We start from the raw sequence: 20,207 nt of genomic DNA, 5'->3' as shown, positions 1-20,207 counted from the left end.
CTTGCCCAGTAACATCTGAGCTGTTTGCCGCAGAGGAAATGATCTCCTGTGGTGAGCTCTGAGAAGGCCACTCCTCCTGAGGAGCATCCTGCTCTGACAGGACTTGTGTTGGGGTCTCCATCCTGTTTCGAGCTCTCTGCCTCCAGGGAGCTACTTTGACAGAACTACGCTCCACTTCTGATGTCTCTCTCTGTGATTCCAGCCTCTCAGCTCCTTCTATCCTCCCAAACATCTCTGCATCTGTGCAGTCTTCACCATTCTGTTGCTGGTTTTGTGGCAGTTCCCGACCTTCGTTCTCGCTCCACTCTGAGCCTTCAGGCCGTCTCTTCTTCAGGATCCCCTTCAAGCACGGCTCAGAATTGTACTCCTGTGAGCCCTGGTGTGTTGATTCAGGTTCTGAAAGTTCAGATTTTGGTTGTATAAGGAGCACCTCGCTGGGTTTTAGATTAACAGACGAGGCCTGCTGTCTGTCGTACAGATTAGGGGACAAACTGAAGGCAGGAAGCTGAATGGGGCCTTTCTGAAGCTGCAGTGAGACATGAAATGAACATACAAAAGTCAAATACACACAAAGCAGAGATCATGAACGTCATTTCTGAGTTTACCTTTGACTCCATTTTTATTTTTTTCCCTTACCAGACTGACTTCGTCTACTGTGATGGGCTGGGTACGGTACCGAGCTCCTTTTTGCTTTCGCCTCTCTGGGGGCCCGCCGGTGGGGCTGGCCCCATTCTTTCCATGTACAGACAGTCTGTTAAAGAGGGCCAGCTTGTCTCTCATGCTCATCCTGCAGCTTTCATCTCCGTCCCCCACTGATTCAACCTGCCCAGACCGGATATCTGCTGATGGAGGAGTGCTGCAAATGTAACAAAATAAGCATCAAACATGCAGAACTGTCATAAGAATATTTATTATGTATTATTTTTAAGACCTATAAAGTATTGAAAACACATTGGTGTGTACACCATGTTCCTTCACCGCCTTTATCACACACAGTGTGGTTTATTTTTAGTGAATCCACCACACTCCATACAGCAGCTGGTGATACAACTGTAGAGCTAAAAAAGATCTGCAGTTTGATTTTGCCCAAGTAACTTATGAATGACTGCATGAACTAGATTTACATCTGTATTAAAAATGTACATTGTACAGTTAAGACCAAAGCAAAGAAGCTATATAGCACCATGTTTGTAGAAAAGCCCAATACAGCATTTCAGCACAAAGACCCAATACCAGTGTCAGTCACTGACGTCCATCCACCTTTATTCCACCTCTGAGCTGCCAAGCGAGGTAGTCACAGCTCTGCATCAGCTGATTTATGAAAGAATTATGTAAGGTTTAGCCAATTAGGATTAATCTTGCAGCCAGAGATTGTGAAGTAGTTATGACAGGCAATCTGTGCGACTGCCACCCCAACAGATTTCAGGCTGGGATCATCGTGGTGCAGAACAGATCAATGGTACTGGTACTGCCAGAACAGTTCTTTCAAGTAGCAGTGGCATCAAAAGCCACAGCACACCCCCCTGATGCATTTTACCTTTTAGAACGGGAGATGTCTGTCACACATTTTATGCATAATGAGTTGAACTCCACCCAGTGAATACTTTGGTTCCATGATGCTGGCTTGAGTTTTAAAAGCTCACGTCTGCAAGACGTGGCCAGTGTGATCTGGGAAAAATGAATGTCAAAAGGCAGCTCAGAGAGGAGGCTGTCTTTGCGGCTTTATTGGGGAAGTGTTTTGTGAAAGAGGGTATTAAATCAACCATGATCTCCTCTGCATACTAACATACTCAAGAGTAAAACTAAGGTCTCCAGGCCAACCACTAAAACATTGCCCAACCTCGGTGATGCAAGGGGGCTGGAATTACACCCAACAGAATAGCAAGTTCATCACAGAAAGACTGTAAAAGGAAAAGAATCGAGGTGATGCAGTGGCCCATTGAAAGTCCAAACTTCAGCCTGATTGAAATGATGCGTGGGAACATTAAAAAAGCTGTGCAGGAACCAATGCCTGCAACAACAATGTACTGAAGCGAGCTTGTGTAGCAGAGTGGGCCAAATTCCCTCCACAGCAAAAGACAGACGGAAAGAAAATGATTACTTTAGAATTTTGCTGCTAAAGTTGGTTCTAAAAGCTATTGACTCATGGCGGTTACTTAGTATTTCCACTGACTGTGTGTTGATTTTTGCAAACCAGCTGCACCAGCATTAAGGAGTTAATAAGTATGTAAGAGTAATAAAAACACATGAGATTAGTCTTTCTTAAAAGACTAATGTCACAACTGTGCCACCTATATCCCAGAAGAAAAGACACGGCAGACCTGCTACTGTAAATATGCTCCAAAGTAGTTGTCTTAGCTTGCTAGTCCAAAAGAAATCCACCAGTGCTCCTAAGACTGCACTCTTCTGGACTGGGGTCTCCGATGTTTCTCCGGGTGTCTGTAACCGTTGGAGCCATTTCTCCAGTTTGCGGATCACTGCCCCGAGTAGTCCACAGGCACTACATGCTCTCTCTAGCTTCTCCCTGAGCCATTGGTATTTTTCCACTTTTAGTAACATTTTTCTTGGTGTTTCCATCGTTTAAGATGGCCACATTGATCGCAACAGCTGTCCTCTGCTGCTTATTTTATCAGTCAGTATGTAAAAGTTCTACAGGATCTTAGCTCGGTTATTTTCCAGCATTTTGGGATGTGATTTCTACTTTTGTCCTAGGGGTCACCAGTTTCTGAATATATATTTATATATGAGTTTTACAGCATTTTACTCCACGTTAATCTAGTGGCAGCTTGCTGAGGACTTGGTGGCAGCAGAAACTGAGCTTTCAGTAGCCACAATAAGGCACATGCTCATATAAAACTGTTCAGGCCTTTGGATCAGCAGTATGTCTGGAGGAGGAAAGAAAACATATGCTGAAAAGAGCACCATGCCTTCATTAAAGCATGGCAGAGACCCAGTGATGCTCTCTGGCTTCCTTGCTCCTCTTGTACTGGAAACCTGCAGCCTGTGGAGGGAAAGATGGAGTCTATCAAGAATCAGGAAATCCCGGGAGAAAATGTCATGCTGTATTCCAATATGTCAATGATCCCAAAGTTCACCAAGGGTTGGTTTCAGAAGAAGTCATGGAGGATACTAAAGTGGTAATGCCAGTCGATGGACTTGAGCTCTGTTAAAAAGCTCTGGAGGGATTTTGAATAAGACGGTTGCAGCAGGCAAACCAAGCAATATTAATGACCTGGAGGCTTTGCCTGTAAGGAGTGAGTTAAGATTTCACAGAAAAGTTGTCAGTTTTGTTTGCATATTTTGCTAATAAACCTAACTGCAGTGGGGGTTGAATGATTTTAGGTGAAACAGCTTCACAAAGTAAAACCATTTTATTATTCAGCACTGGTTTCATAGCACATCCCTACCCACCTTATTGCCACCATTTCCTCACAGGTGATTGGCTGAGTGAGAAAGCGAGGGTCGTTGCCACGGCGCGTCCTCCGTTCATGAAAGCTGCTGCCTGAGCGAGGCTTCAACAGAGCAGAGGAATCAGGGGCAGATGACTTCTCCAGTTCCTCAAAAGGCAGAGAAGGTATTAATATCACCTCGTCAAGGCAGAAAAAAGATCCCAAACCTTTCCCCAAAGGTGGAACCCAAATGTAAGGTTTTAGCAAGAAGGCTTGAACTTCTGAACACCCTAAAGATGACGAGTAGTCTTGGTCAATAGTCCAGAACTTATAAATCATCTACAGCAGATCTTCAAGAAATAAGAAAAACAATTTGAAACAGAAACTAAGAGTTGCATTTTTCTTCAGTTTGAAAAAAACTCCAGGAAGCCTGAACTGATCAAGAGTGTTTAAAATATTAGAAAAGAGCCTGGTTACGCGGTAGGAAATTTTAAATAAATGCGAGATGACTCAATACTTTGCAATGTCCCGTATTTATGTAAGAAGGCAGGCAAAGTGGCACTATAACTAGCGGATAAAGCATCTTGGCAGCTTACGTCCAACAGGTCACGGTGTAACCAGAGACTTGCATGTATCAGTTTCCCTGCTGCCAGTCTCTAAAGAGCAGCAGGCTAATTATACCACAGCTGCTGGTTGTTATTGGCACTACAGTGTCTGGCACATTTTCACCTGAGTCACTGGGACTAAAACTGAAACGTTTCAGCTTCTGGGTGAAAAAGAAATATCAAGGCTGATCCATATTACCACCACATGATCAGGCTGTTCTGCATGATCAGAAAAGTGTCTCTAAGACTGTTCGAAGCACAGGTCAGGAAACTGTTCTTTTGACTTTCTGTCTATTTCTCAGCAGGCATAACAACTCCATTACATCAGTACTGCATTAGCACTTGTTAAGTTTAGGTTAGAGTAGCTTCCTTAAGGAAATAAACTGATTGAGAGTAGCAACGAGGTTCCTGTTTCAGAGCACAGACTTACTTTAAACAGAGACATCTTGGCTGCCACGCTCATTTTGGATCTATCATCTGTTTTCACATCCACTGGAAAGGAGAAGATGGAAATTATCAAGATGTGAATGTGGAGGGAAAGCATTGCAACTCAACACACTTAAATTATTGCTACATACAGGTCCTTCTCAAAATATTAGCATATTGTGATAAAGTTGATTATTTTCCATAATGTCATGATGAAAATTTAACATTCATATATTTTAGATTCATTGCACACTAACTGAAATATTTCAGGTCTTTTATTGTCTTAATACGGATGATTTTGGCATACAGCTCATGAAAACCCAAAATTCCTATCTCACAAAATTAGCATATTTCATCCGACCAATAAAAGAAAAGTGTTTTTAATACAAAAAACGTCAACCTTCAAATAATCATGTACAGTTATGCACTCAATACTTGGTCGGGAATCCTTTTGCAGAAATGACTGCTTCAATGCGGCGTGGCATGGAGGCAATCAGCCTGTGGCACTGCTGAGGTCTTATGGAGGCCCAGGATGCTTCGATAGCGGCCTTTAGCTCATCTAGAGTGTTGGGTCTTGAGTCTCTCAACGTTCTCTTCACAATATCCCACAGATTCTCTATGGGGTTCAGGTCAGGAGAGTTGGCAGGCCAATTGAGCACAGTGATACCATGGTCAGTAAACCATTTACCAGTGGTTTTGGCACTGTGAGCAGGTGCCACGTCGTGCTGAAAAATGAAATCTTCATCTCCTTAAAGCTTTTCAGCAGATGGAAGCATGAAGTGCTCCAAAATCTCCTGATAGCTAGCTGCATTGACCATGCCCTTGATAAAACACAGTGGACCAACACCAGCAGCTGACACGGCACCCCAGACCATCACTGACTGTGGGTACTTGACACTGGACTTCTGGCATTTTGGCATTTCCTTCTCCCCAGTCTTCCTCCAGACTCTGGCACCTTGATTTCCGAATGACATGCAGAATTTGCTTTCATCCAAAAAAAGTACTTTGGACCACTGAGCAACAGTCCAGTGCTGCTTCTCTGTAGCCCAGGTCTGGGGAATGCGGCACCTGTAGCCCATTTCCTGCACACGCCTGTGCACGGTGGCTCTGGATGTTTCTACTCCAGACTCAGTCCACTGCTTCCGCAGGTCCCCCAAGGTCTGGAATCGGCCCTTCTCCACAATCTTCCTCAGGGTCCGGTCACCTCTTCTCGTTGTGCAGCGTTTTCTGCCACACTTTTTCCTTCCCACAGACTTCCCACTGAGGTGCCTTGATACAGCACTCTGTATTCGTTCAGAAATGTCTTTCTGTGTCTTACCCTCTTGCTTGAGGGTGTCAATAGTGGCCTTCTGGACAGCAGTCAGGTCGGCAGTCTTACCCATGATTGGGGTTTTGAGTGATGAACCAGGCTGGGAGTTTTAAAGGCCTCAGGAATCATTTGCAGGTGTTTAGAGTTAACTCATTGATTCAGATGATTAGGTTCATAGCTCGTTTAGAGACCCTTTTAATGATATGCTAATTTTGTGAGATAGGAATTTTGGGTTTTCATGAGCTGTATGCCAAAATCATCCGTATTAAGACAATAAAGGCCTGAAATATTTCAGTTAGTGTGCAATGAATCTAAAATATATGAATGTTAAATTTTCATCATGACATTATGGAAAATAATGAACTTTATCACAATATGCTAATATTTTGAGAAGGACCTGTATAAACAAAAATAGAACCGCTAGTGACTATTCTTTTTGAAAGAGATTGAGATAAATGGAGAACTGGTACATGGTTTAGGTATTACCACTTTATGCTCATTTTGCTTTATTTGATGGTATTTGTTAACTTTCTGCAGGAATAAAAATAAACTTTTTATTTTTGGTTAAAAAGACATCCAAATTTCTCTAATGGTTTACTTTAAACGGATAATTCAATAAAATAATCCAGTAAAATAATCCAAAATGCCAACAATTTTCAGCTACAGTATTCGGCAAAAATATCTACATGAACCTTTCAACATTTTGTCAGAACAAATATCAGTGTATTTTATTTAGATCAACACAAAGTAGCATATAACTGTAAAGTACAAGAAAAGGGTTTTCAAAATGTGTAACTAGTAAAAACAAAAATGAAAAGTCTAACATGCATTTGTAATCAACCCTCTTTACTTTGATAGCTCTAAATAAACTCCAGTACAACCAAATGTCTTCAGAGGTCACCTAATTAGCACCTAGATACCACTAATGTGTAAATGAATCTTGGTTGAAATGCAGCTGTTCTGGGAAGGCCTCAGAACCAATCATCCACCTAAAACTGGCAGGTCAGGCAAGGAACCCCTTAAGAGAAGCAGCCAAGAGGCCAGTGGTAACTCTGGAGGAGGTGCTGAGATCCACTGCCTAGGTGTGAGAAACTGTTGACAGAAAACGAACAAGAACAAGAAGAAGACCGTTGTTGAATGAAAGGCATAAAAAGTCCATGTAATGTATAGTGAACAGCAAACATATGGAAGGAGGTGCTTTGATCAGATGAGAAAGAACAGCTCAAAACATCAGTCTCTAGATGTCAGCGGTAGTAGAGGTATGCTTCATAAAATGTCCTTCTGTAATTGCAGCAGAAGGTGGTTAGTATTGACTCATAGGGGCTGAATACAAACACAAGCTACAGTTTATAGATTTTTATTTGTGAAAAACTACATTTAATTTTCCTCCCACTTAACATTCGGCATTTTTTTGTGTTGGTCAGTCACATAAAATCCAATAAAATAGACAAATTAACAGTTTTTTCTGTAGTGTACATTATCATTTTCAAAAATATATGTATATTTAAATATACATATATTTGTCAGTAGAATAGTTTTGTCTGAAAAGATTTTTGTTCACACAACTTCACACCACCTTAGATGAAATACAGTAGGAAATAGTCCGATACATAAACTGTACGTGCAATAAAAGGTACCCGTTTATGGTGTGTTTTACTAGAGGACTAAACCACTGAAAGGCTCGTCTGTGTATAGACTTGTAATCTTTTTCTGCTGAGGTCAAATAAGAATAGAAGTGACTTTGAATCAAGCCCACATAGTTTCTCAGTCATAAACCTATCACCACTCACCAAATTTAATAAAGTGAGCATCCAAATATAACCTAGTTAATTTCCCAGGCAGTTACAAGAATTTATCAGCGCAACTCTGCAAGCTGGATGGACAAATACAAACTGTATTTCCTACAAAGCATGTAAAGAAAAAGCATATTCTTGCTGTAACTAAACTCTCTTTGATGTTTTGTTTCTGTGCTGAAAACATATTTAAAAAAAGTAAAGCTCTACCTTTCTTGTTGTTTTCCTCTGCATCCATGAGCCTGGAAGAAGAGACATGAAACATGAACATTGAGTGAGAGCTCTGTGTGTTCCTGCTCAGAACCAGCTTTATATTTATTGTAAATGTCCTTGTGCTTTCGTTTACGGACTCTGAGAATCAAGATACTGTGAAATATTTGCATTCTTGATGAAACGCCACAGTTGTTCTCAGGATGAAGGACAGACTCATGCAAATCACCCATAGGTCTCTGTTTAAAGCCTCACCTAAAGGGTTATTTTTTAAACTGAAGAAAGGCTAAATATCAAATAAAAATCTGTTTAAGTTTAGACAAACAACAGAAAGTCCAAAAGCAACATGTGAGCATTGGATGATGACTAAATTGAGATTTCCCTTTGAAATATCTCAATAATATCAGTTAATTTATATGTAATTTATATATATTTGTATTTAATGACTTCCTGTTCCCTAGTGTATAAAAATAATGCAACACAGAGGCCCTTTCTTTAAGCAACTCTTTAAAATGGGAAAAATAATAGAACATGTAAGGTTGTTGATCTACAAGTCATGAAATGGCTACAAGCAAATAATTTCTCACCTGAAAGAGCATAAATTACAAAGTCTTAAACAACTGGAACTTTGAACAAGGCTGGACTAGCACCTAAGTCTAGCTTGCTACCAAACACAGTGAGAAGGATGGTAAAGAGGTAAAAAAAAATATCTCCCCGAAGCTAACAGAGCAGCGAAGAGCAGCCAAGTCTCCATGGCAACCATTCTGTTTAGATACCAACCAGTTGTTGTTGCCTTTTCTATCCTACCATCTCCAGCATACAGGTGTTGAGTTTGCTAACCGATAGTGGCTCTTTACCTGGAACCATGCACTGGAACAAACACTCCAGGTGGTTTAACCACCTGGCTCCTTATGCCCATTGTTGAGTATGGTGGAGGATCCATAATGCTGTGGGCCTGTTTCGTTCCAAATACCCTGGAAATATCGCCAGAATGCGTGCATTTTTCAAATACCAGGACATTTTTACTAGACAAAAAGGAATGCTTAGAGATCCCCATTTCCATATGCTTCAACCTTGTAAAATGTCAAAGGAGAATCCCTAGAACTGCCCTTTTAACAAGGTATTAATAGTAGGATTCACATTAATAGTGACACAAAATATTAAATATGAAATATCAAGTATGTATATATAGGCTAACATAAAAGCTACATTTATTTCAAGGTTTTTTTAAACAATCTTTTACAGGGTTGCTAAGAAATATGGAGGGCGACAGCAAAAGTTCCTACCCGGTGCTCTCCTCCATCTCATTGGCTGTGATTGGCTGTGTCCTGAAGCGCTCGCTGGTTTTGCGGCCCCCTCCTGATCCGCCTGGAAGGTAACGCCTGGTCCGCCGCCGGCCTCCCTCAGAACCAACAGCCAGGTCCAAAGAGGACGTGGTTTGGCCAGCATCAGGATCACTGGTTTCCACAAACACAGAGAAATAACGGAGAAGAAAATGCGAAGATGAAGGCATATACTCGGATAAGGGTGACTCAGTTTGGATCACGCACATGCAGGTGACCCTACAGTTTCTCCTGGCCTTCTCCGCTCTCTGTCTGCTGCAGGAGGACACTCCTCAACTGGCCCACTGACACCCGAGTGTGGAGCTGTGGGGCATCGGGTCTTGGATGGACATGGTGCCCGTCCTCACTCTGGACGTTTGCAGAATTTTGGCAACTCTGGCTAAAGTGGGGAGGGAGCAGGTTTAAATGCAGGAAAAGTTAAGGTAATTCAGAATGGCAAAGTTTTCCATCAAGTGTTGAAGTATCGCAGAGAGAGATGCACCTTCAAGGATAAACAAAGAGTCTCCTCTCAACAACACCAGGTCTCAGATCACATGCGATTTGGAGCTCTCAGTTTTTAATTAGCGGCAAAGGCCACAGAGCTACTGAGGAAGTCAGGTAGTCAACAGCAAAGGTTTACTGAATGGGTGCTGGGATTTACATTTACAACCCATTACCTGATGAAGTAGCCTATACTGTGTACATGAAGGTCTAATTACAGCAGAGTGGACAGCATTGGCCATCCATTTGCCATCTACTCAAGCACTTAGGATGTTTTGTCCTGGATGACTGAGAAGTTACACCAGCATAGGTCAACACACCTGCTCCCTAAACATGTGCCTGAACTATGAGGGACAGACAGACAGATTTAATGTGACAGACCAACACAAAGTAGGACATAACTGTGAGGTGGAAAATAAGTTGTATTCAGTCTGATGCCCCTAAATATATCCAGTGCGACCAACTGCTTTCAGAAATCCGCTAATAAACACGTCACCTGTGTATCATTTATTGTCAGTATAAATGGAGCTCTTCTCTGAAGGCCTCAGAGGTTTGTTAGAGATCATTAGTGAAAAAGCATCATCAAAAAGACTCATGAACACAGCAGACCAATCAGGTCTAAAGTTCTGGAGAGGTTTATTGCAGAGTTAAAATATAAAACAATATCTCAAGCATTGGACGTCTAACAGAGCTCTGTTTTATCCATCATCTGGAAATATATGGTACCACTGAAAACATATCAAGACCTGAACTGACAGTACGACCAAAAGGACCATTAAATCAGAGAAGCCATAAAAAAGCCATGGTTACTCTGGAGGAGCGGCAGAGATTCACAGCTCAGGTGAAAGGATTTTTAACTAGCAGTCGTGTACTCCACAAATCTGTATTTTACAGTTAAAGTTAGCCACAAGCCATGTAGGAGGCACAGCAAACATGTGAAAGAAGGTCATATGGCAAGAGGAGACCAAAATGTACATTTGATCTTAAACATCAAACACCAAGTGTAGTGGAAAACACAAACCCTCCATAACACCCGGACCACACCATACCACACTATGAAACATGGTGTTGGCAGCATGTGTACCAGCCGATCCACCTGCTGTCTGTATGCAGATTCATCACCATCCTGGATCAGTCCAATGACAGTGGTGTCATCTGCAAACTTAAGGAGTTTCACGGACGAGTCCGGTGAGGTGCAGTCATTTGTGTACAGAGAGAAGAGGAGTGGGGATAGAACACACCCCTGGGGGGCAACAGTCCTTATTGATCTGGAACGGGAGAAGATGCTCCCCAGTCTCACCTGCTGCTGTCAGTTCGTCAGGAAGCTGTTGATCCACTGACAGGTGGAGGCTGAGACGTTGAGCTGGGTGAGCTTCTGGTGGAAGATGTCTGGTATGATGGTGTTGAAGACCGAGCTGAAGTCTACAAACAGGATCCTGGCGTATGTCCCTGGACGGTCGAGGTGTTGCAGGATGAAGTGTAGGCCTAAGTTGACACCATCATCTGCCGACCTGTTTGCTCGGTAAGCAAATTGCAGGAGGTCCAGCAGGGGGCCTGTGATGTCTTTCAGGTACTTCAACACCAGCCGCTCAAAGGACTTCATGACCACAGACATCAGGCTACAGGCCTGTAGTCATTTAATCCTAGGATGGTGGGTTTCTTGGGAACCGGGATGATGGTGGATCGTTTGAGGCAGGAGGGGACCTCACATTTCTTCAGTGATTTGTTGAAGATCCAGGTGAAGATCGGAGTGAGTTGATTTGCACAGGCTTTCAGGCATGATGGGGAGACGTTATCAGGTCTTCCAGCTTTCTTTGTTTTCATGCGCTGAAAGAGCCTATTTACCTCTTCCTCGGAGATCTTTATTGCAGGCAGAGGATCTGATGGTGGGGGGTTGGTTACTTTATGGGAGGAATTTGTTCCTGACTGGGATGTAGAGGAGATGGTTTGAGGTGTGAACGGCTTCCTGTCATGTCTGCAGTAGAAGCCATTCAGACGGTTGGCCAGGAGACGACGCTGTTCAGGATGGGTGGGGGGGGGGCTCCTGTACCGCGCCCAATCTCCACTGCTGTGAGCTTCTTCCTTATCCCTGCGCAGGTTCCTGAGATGTGGAGTAAACCATGGCTTGTTGTTCACAGAAACTGAGGTATGATGTCACCACATCAGTTAGTTGGTTTAAGTCAGTGGCTGAAGTTTCAAAAACAGTCCAGTCTGTGCAATCAAAGCAGGCCTGTAGCGTCTGCTTTGATTCCTCAGTCCACTTCTTAACAGTGTGAACCACGGGTTTGGAAGCTTTTAGTTTCTGACAGTACGGAGCTAAATATAAGGCACTACCAGAAGAAAAGCTGTTAGAACAAACCTTCCCCATGGTGAAACATGGTGGTGGAAGCATGATGCTATGGGGATGTTTTTTTCTTTCCCTACGGGGACAGGGAAGCTGGTCAGAGCTAATTGGAAGATAGATGGAGATAACTACTGGACACTGAAACCCTTCTAGAAAACCTCCTACAAGCTGGCACGTTCCCCTTCCAGCAGGGCAATGACCCAAAACATATAGTCAGAGCAGCAAGGAAATGGTTTAGATCTAAGGACAATCATGTTACAATGACCTAGTCAAAGTCCAGACCCTAACCCTAACCCTAAACCCAGACAATCTATGACAAGTGACAAAATGGTAAAACATTTAAGGGGTTTGGGTAGCTTTATGTTCTCATTAAAGAACATTTACTAAAACCAGCTGATATTACAGAACTCACACAAAACTACATTTTGAAGGCCTACCAAAATACTTTAACTTGTTTAAAACCACAAATGCTTTGCCACAAATCCTCCCTATTTTCTTCTGACTGTTGTTCTGTGAGATAAATTTGTTTTATTTCATGTGGGCAGCTATCTAATGAGCAGCTAGATGTGCCTAATTCATATATGTTACTACCTCCATGAAATATGTTTTTAAGACAAAAATATACCTAAGACAATTTCATTAAAGCAGAGCAACAAATCATAATCTCCTTGACAATCCTTTGGACTGAAACCTTAAAATGAGACAAAATCTGTATCATACACAAGTGTTTTTTTTTTTCTTTTTAGTGTGGCTCATATACAGTAAAAACCTATATATGAATACAACCCATTGGTTTTAGAAAGAGTGAACTCATCATTCTTCTCTCAGGCAGGACTCACCTTCTCAGGTAGTTTGGCTCTGCAGGAGCATCGGCCTCGACTCCATTTCTAACTTCTCGTGTTCTGCCATTAACTCTTTCACTGGAGCCACCTGGGTGTAACACCCCACCATGGGCTGGGGTGGCTGAGTTGTTCAGCTCCTTTCCATCCCGTCTCACCCACTTGGAGGGAAGCTCCTCTAAGTCTCCATAGCGTTCAGCCAGCTCTCGCCTCCTGTCGGCCTTGTAGCGGGCGATCCGCTCTGCTCTGGGCTCCAGAACTGGCTTCTCTGTTGCATCCATGCCCCTCTCAAGGATTTTGGTATTTATCTGTTCATCAAGTAACTGCAGAGCATGGGGGAAGGAAAAGCAGATGGGTTGTTTGTCTCTCAATTTTCAGATCGAGCAAAGCACAGCATGAATTTTGCAGCAATCAGATTCCATCGGACCTGAAGACTTTTTAGCTTTGCTCATTGGTTTCACTTATGAGGTGTTTAAGACCATCTGTCCCTTTGTAAGTGAGATATTCTTCCTAAAAGATGAAAAGAGCCATTTTGAGTAACTATTTTCGGTAGATAACGTGGGATTGACTAAACTCCACCTCCTCTAAAACTCAGACGCAGACACTGAAACTGTCCTAACAACTCATTTTTCTCCATAATCAATTTCCCATTTTTATAGAGACTATGGACAGATAGTGTTTTGCAAAAATATTATCTCTTGAACAATTTGACTGGCCCTCTGAGTCTGCATGTGGTTTACGATATTATTTAAAAACATTGCATTTATAATGAAAAGAAATTACACACAGGTGAACTCTATTCACTAGTAAGGTGACTTCTTATAATCAATGGTACAGACTGAATTGCATTTTGGGGTATCAGAGTAAAGTTGGATGAATATATTTGCAAGTTTTCAAAGCTTTATTTTCCCAAACCCCTCAAAACCTAACATTAATGCTCTGCTTTGTGTTGATCTATCACATACAATCCCAATAAGACCTATTAAAGCTTGTGGTTGTAAAGTGTGTTCTGGGGGTATGAATGATTTCTGCATGGCACTATAGATTTTCCTGTCAAAATTTCAAAATTTACAATTTTAAAACCAAGATAGAAAAATCAGACCACATTTCTAATACCAGAATAATGTGATTTTATTCATGTTGTTTTCCAAAAAAGCAACAACAAATGCTGAAATGTCTTAGGCAACCTGTGACTACTTTTAAAACTATGAAAACTATTGTTTTTCTAATCTATTCTCATAGGACTGACCTCTTTGAGGGACACATACACAGTTGTGACATAACCTGGTAAAACCTGCAAATATGAGTGAGCCGCGACTCACTTTGCAAAGTGTTAACTGTATGTTTAACTATGGATAAAAACAACACATCATTGTGTGTTGAGGTACAGCTGAAGTCTAATGCCAGGTGTGAAATAGTTTTGTTACATCTCTGTTGTAACTCCAGCAGATCTTCATGCAGTCATCTGCATATTAAAAGGTCAGCGGTCCAAACACAAAATTCTGAAGCATCCTTAAGCAACACACTGGCCCTGTGGATCAATAAATGTAGAGTGCTTGGAAGTTGTCTTAGAGGTAATACACTTAGATTGGAAAAGCTCAAAGCACATGCAACACTTCCCACAAACCTTCCTTGGGTTTTCTGTCATTACTTACCGTCTTGCTTTGAATATTTTAATCATTTGTTGAGGCTATATTAAATACTAAATACTTTAAATTTCATACATTAAAACAAATTAAAAACCAAACAAAGTTTTATTACAAGATTCCCTCCATTCTGACATTTGTGGGGTCAATTTATGGCTATTTGAAGCACAGCACAACAAACCTATAGGACTAGTTAGAGCACAGAAAATGTAAAACTGTATGAAATCGCTCTTGCACAGACCTACCCCAGAAAAAGAGAGAAAAATTAAAGGTTTGTCATCATTTGTGTGTAAAATGACTATGTGGCAACACTTAAGAGTGGCAGTTTTTAAAATGCGTATCGTTGATCTAGTTCCACCTCTTTTCCTCTCGTCCGTGTAAGATGATCGACGCCAGCCTGCCGAGTCAAGAATCTCCTCTTGCACTGAAATTGAACACCACAGCTCGGCTCCACTCAAAGAACAAGCTCGATGGCACACAATCTGCTGACCTTTTCTGAAAAACTACTTTAAGGGACCTGCATCACCAATTATACTGCTTTCCAACGTATTTAAGCACACATACACCGTTCTGTTTGAAATGACACGTTCCCAAGCAACATGGACACAAAAACAAACTAGAAAAGTCCCTTCAGTCTACAAGGAAGACCTGAACCTGTTAAATATTTTTAAATTGACATAACATACTTAAAAAATATAATTTTTAATCAATGATGAAGTGTGAACAAGTGCAAAGTACTTTAAAATTCCCAAACGTATGGAGAACTATTGATCGAAACCAGTTGAGATTACATGGACTTCTTCCTCCATTTAAGAATAATAGAAACAAATGAGATGTGGCTCAAGATTTTTTGCACAGCACTGTATGCAGAAAAATAAATGTGTGTATGCATGTCTGTGTGCTTTACTAAACTGTGGATGTCAGCATTCCTACAGCAGGAAGCACAATGAAAGAAGAACAAAGAGGTGGCAGCCACAGACGCTGTGCACCAGATGAATCTGCCGTGAGGCTAAATGGATGTTCTGGCAGCAGAAGTCCCACTCTAAAAGATATTCATTTTAGCGGTTTAGCTGCTATTCTCAGGCTGGTGGATTGAAATATGGACAGATCTACTTCAAATGAGACTTGGTCAGGATGGCACACAGTTACAACCTGAAGATTTGCCATTAACTACAATATTACATAAAACTGTATAAACAAAATCAAATAAGCAAGAGTTAGCATAATATGGGAAGAGCTTCCAGCTAAAAAACAGAAGATGCATACTGCAGCATAAGATAGCATTAAACTATCTCAGAAAGAAAAAACATTAAGCTTTAATTTACTTTGAGAATGAATCTATGAGTGGAAATAAGAAATAATGCTGTTCTACCAAATTTAGAAAAACATCCGAAAACTCTTAAAGGAAACCAACTCTAGTGGGTGTCTGAAGGTGTTAAAAATTAGCTTAAATAAGATAGCTTACCAAGTTTAGCTTTGTACAAAAGAATATGTGAGTGTTGTTATCTCCTTAAGCTTAACAAAGGCCAAGAAAGCCTTTGTTAAGCCTAAAGTACACAGTGATGCATTGTATTCAGCATAATTGTAATAAAACATAAAGAACAGTGTTTCAAAGAATGTAAACAAATGTAGAAGAAACAGCATCCAAATGAATATGATCAACGTTAATCAATAACATTTAAAAATGTACCTTATTTTTAAGAGTATAAACTAATTCCAAGAAAAACATTGTTTTTTTTTACCAAATGCTCAATTATGTACTCTACTTGCACAATGATCACCTGCACTGTTGTATTGCTCTTGCATCTTATACTGCTCTATATTTACTCTCACTCACTTAAAACTGTGCACATATATTTATATTATATTGTAGATATGTTTATACTGTTTAATTTGTACTGTATTGCACCGACTACGCCAAAACAAATTCCTTGTATGTCCAAAAACGTACTTGGCAATAAAGCTTTTCTGATTCTGATTCTGATTCTAAAGGGCAGCCTATCATCTATCTGCGTAAAGGTGCACTTTAGCAATACTTGCATGTTATTTATGAAAATGTTCAGAAACCTGGTAGTACAGTTAAAACCAGATGTCTTTATACAGTGTATAAAAAACTGTCAGACATTAACTCAGACCAAACATTTCCTGTTTTAGGTCAGTTAAATTATTTCTATTTGCTTAGTACCAGAATAATGAGAAATAATGAATTTGTTTTAGTACTTTCTTCAAAGTCTGCAGTCTACCTACAAAAAGATTGTTTTGCCTTTAAAAATTGAAAAGCTCAAAATTTAATTTCATGGCTTTGTAAGCTTCTGATAGGTCAATTCAAAACACTTAATCTAATTTATGTGTAGGCACAACTGCGGATACATTTTAAGGCAGCATCTTAAAATGCTTCCTTTTGTGACAGCATGGGAATATCAATGGAACTCAGCCAAAGTGACCGAATATGCTCCAAGGTGCCACGTTCTTCTGTTCAAACAAGTATATCCAAGTATAAACACCATGGGAATGTCCAGCCATCACCCGGTTCAGGAAGAAGACAGGTTCTATGTTCCACAAATGAATTTGTTTTGGTGTGAAACGTGTATCAACACCAGAACAAAGATGTAAAGAATCAGGTAAGAGAGTGTCATTACCCACAGCAAATTAAGCCCTGTATGGATGTGGGCTGAAAAGCCACTCAGAAGGAAGAAGCCATTACTCCAAAAGCAAGATAAAAAAACTGGATTATCATCTATGTTTGGATATAAATTGTGTGATCTGCTTAACCTAAATTGAAGTGTTTGGTCATTGTGATAAACCTTACATGTGGAAGAAATGAGGGGAAGCTTGCAAGACCATGTCAACTATGTAGTACGGTGTCAGCAGCATCATGTTGTGATATAGTGAGGGCTTTTTGCTGCAGAAGGGACATGTGCAATTCACAAAATAGCTGGAAACATAAGAAAATAACATTATGTGGAAATATTGAAGCAACATCTCAAGACATCCTTTCAAATGGACAATGACTCTAAGCATAAACAAATTAGTTAAAAAGTTTCTTAAGGAGAACGAAGTCAATGTGTTGGAGTGGCCATCACAAAGTTCTGATCTCTATTCCCTAGAAAATGTGTGGAAAGAGTTGAAAAAGTGTGTTTTAGCAGGGTACCCTACAAACCCGACCCAGTTACCTGTTCTCTCAGGAGGAATTCCAGTAAACTAATGTGAAAAGGTTGTGAAAGGAAACACAAAACGTTTGACTCAGGTCAGAGTGCTATAAAATACTAACCAAACATATGTAAACTTCTGAATTAAAGAATAATTAACAAAACATATTTCTCTGTCATTATCCTGACATTTCACAAAATGAACAAATTTTGATAACCTTAACAGCACTTTTTATACATTGTATGTAAACTTCTGGTTTCAACTGTAAATGCATCAGCAACAATAAACTGTTTTCTAACTGAATGTCAAAACAGAAAAAGCATAATGAGAAATCAATTTAGATCCATGCTACAGATAATTATAATAAACTAAGATCCTGTGTGAGACAACCAGCTCAAATAATCATGTCACCACATGATAACATCTGAGCATGTGCTTTAAAAAAACAAGAGAGCTCAGTTCTTCGTGTAAATCAAGGAATTCCCCGAGTTCCTTAAATCATTCCCATGTATGCTTTTGTCATTTCTGGCTAATCACAAGAAAGAACACAGTATGGTCAAACCTTTGCAAAGACCAACAGTTATGTGAGCTGGAGGATTGTGGACAGGAGATAGGAGTATGCCACCGAGGCTCAACAGGGATCAGAGGCTTCTAATCCGGGAGCACTTTCAACACAAGCTGGAAATACACCCAGCAGCAGTGAATGAGAAGAATGAGACAGACATGGATCTGAAGTTTGGCAGTGGGAAAATTTTCGACTAAGTTCAATGAGTTTTACAAAAAGCCCTTAATTACAAACTGAGTAATTTAATACTGACCTTGTAAAGTAGCCATAAGAATTATTTGAAGTGTTTAAAGTTAACTTTTTATAAGAAGGGGACGTCGGAGTTCTGCAGTAGACCAGATTAAAAGGCTGGCCAAGAATAAGCTTACCAATTACACCTTCCCTGCTGAGTTACCTGCACCAAAGCTCCCCAATGATCTCTGCAACTTAAGGACACATTCTCTAAGGATTTTCCTGCATAGTGGAAAAACAGCCTTGCATTGCACTGTCCATGGGTAAGATTCACAGGTAGGCATTTTACTATTGTCTGCAAACAGAGGCATGCAGCAGGAGGGATGACAGGAAGGTCTTTCTCTCCACCTTATTATGCACCATAATTCATCTGCTTCCACTCAAAGTGCATTTCTGCATTATGCATAATGTTTAAAACTTCCTGCATCAATTACAAATGAAATATACAAACAGATTGTAAAGCTTCTAACACGGATGAGATGGTGAGAATCTTCACAATTCCTCCCTAATTATTGCATATTTATACTGACAGCAGATCATGTAAATAGGACGCCACAGTACTCAGTGGAAACAGTTTCAATGGAAATCTTAATAGTTTGGAGAAAACAGGAGCGAAATTTCACATCCCCAGAAATACTTTAGGGAAACCCTTACAGGATCACATCGGAATTGCTGCGTAATTTGTGCGTAAACTTTGGGTAAAACATGTTTTAATATTGGAAATATATTTAAACATCAGTTTCGCACTGTTAGTTTAACCTTTTTTTAACTCAAGACAAAAACTTTGAACATCCGAACAACAAACTTCCGCATGTCAAACCAACAGGTGGGTCATTTCTGTGGACATGAGGGTAATAGTTCAACGTCCATTCCGAACTGCTACATGGTTCTGGGCTATTGGTGCGTATTTCTAACCGCTAGGTACCAAACTTTACTACATGCATATTAAACAGAAACGTATACTTACACTGAATGGGCCCCGGGAGCCTTATTGCAGCCGGTGGTCCCTCCCCACTGATCCCTCACTGCAGCGAGTCGCTCCAAATGTAGTCACAGTCGCCGCTGGGGGTGGCTCTGCGTTTGAAGGGGAGAAGGTATAAATAGATGGGCGAACCCTGGGACGCCCATGAGGCTGGACCGGAGCCGGACGTCAACGCGGTCGGCTCTCTCTTTGGGCTGGTGGTGTGCGAGTCCTGAACGAGTCGTTCAAAACTCACTGACTCGGGAATCTATTAACTCATTCCCTGACTCCTCTCTGCTATTGCTGGCTAGTGAACTACAATGAACACACAATATGCAACTGAGCCACTGCTAACTTTATTTATGTTGATATTTCAACTTCGCCGTTGTATGGGCAAATTAACTGGAGAGTGACTTACAATAACTCGAGTCAGTAAAAAGAATCGCATTTCCCTTCCCTACTTTGAGCTGTTGTTTACATAAACCCCTAAAGCTACAAGCCAGAATTGTAACACCAAACTCGCCTTAGGTATATTTTGTCATCTATATAATAATATAATGGTCAGTTTGTCTGTTTAATTTAGCTTTTTTTTTTTTTTTTACAATAATTCAATATTTAATCAATATAAAATCTAGCCGCTCAAAAACAAGCTGACGTACATGCCTGTAGTGACATCACAGGAGGTGTAATGCAGCTGATCAGTCATTATGATTAACTTTGTTTTTCCCCAAATTTCTTTACACTTTTTTTAAAATTAAATCTCCCTTACAAATGTTTTAACTAGTTTTCTGAAAAGCTGCAACAAAACAAACTATATGACAACCGTGTGTGGATTACAGGAAAATCTGACAATGGCCATTTGGAAAGAGGAAAAGGAAAAATTGGTCAGATTTTACTGATTTACAGCAACTATTCT

The 20,207-nt window shown here is 40.6% G+C and overlaps 1 protein-coding gene across 4 annotated transcripts in view; it reads right to left on the bottom strand.

The window, feature by feature from the left end:
• svilc (supervillin c) overlaps positions 1 to 19,426 on the bottom strand; it is a 38,990-nt gene extending 19,564 nt beyond the window's left edge. For 2 of the 4 annotated variants that reach the window (XM_047357210.1, XM_047357212.1), the window contains exons 1-9: positions 19,298 to 19,426; positions 12,739 to 13,061; positions 9,299 to 9,454; positions 9,019 to 9,189; positions 7,733 to 7,764; positions 4,425 to 4,486; positions 3,412 to 3,557; positions 637 to 856; positions 6 to 526 (exon numbers count right to left, since the gene is read on the bottom strand). In XM_047357210.1, coding sequence (XP_047213166.1) covers positions 6 to 526; positions 637 to 856; positions 3,412 to 3,557; positions 4,425 to 4,486; positions 7,733 to 7,764; positions 9,019 to 9,189; positions 9,299 to 9,454; positions 12,739 to 13,019 — 1,589 coding nt within the window. In that variant the 5' untranslated portion in view covers positions 13,020 to 13,061; positions 19,298 to 19,426. The remainder of the gene's footprint in view (positions 1 to 5; positions 527 to 636; positions 857 to 3,411; positions 3,558 to 4,424; positions 4,487 to 7,732; positions 7,765 to 9,018; positions 9,190 to 9,298; positions 9,455 to 12,738; positions 13,062 to 19,297) is intronic. The other 2 variants (XM_047357211.1, XM_047357213.1) reach the window with 2 other exon arrangements.
• Positions 19,427 to 20,207: the final 781 nt, after the last annotated feature.

The sequence above is a fragment of the Girardinichthys multiradiatus genome, chromosome X (assembly GCF_021462225.1).
Source record: "Girardinichthys multiradiatus isolate DD_20200921_A chromosome X, DD_fGirMul_XY1, whole genome shotgun sequence".
Taxonomy (NCBI): domain Eukaryota; kingdom Metazoa; phylum Chordata; class Actinopteri; order Cyprinodontiformes; family Goodeidae; genus Girardinichthys; species Girardinichthys multiradiatus.
This window is presented reverse-complemented; position numbering and strand designations above follow the sequence as displayed.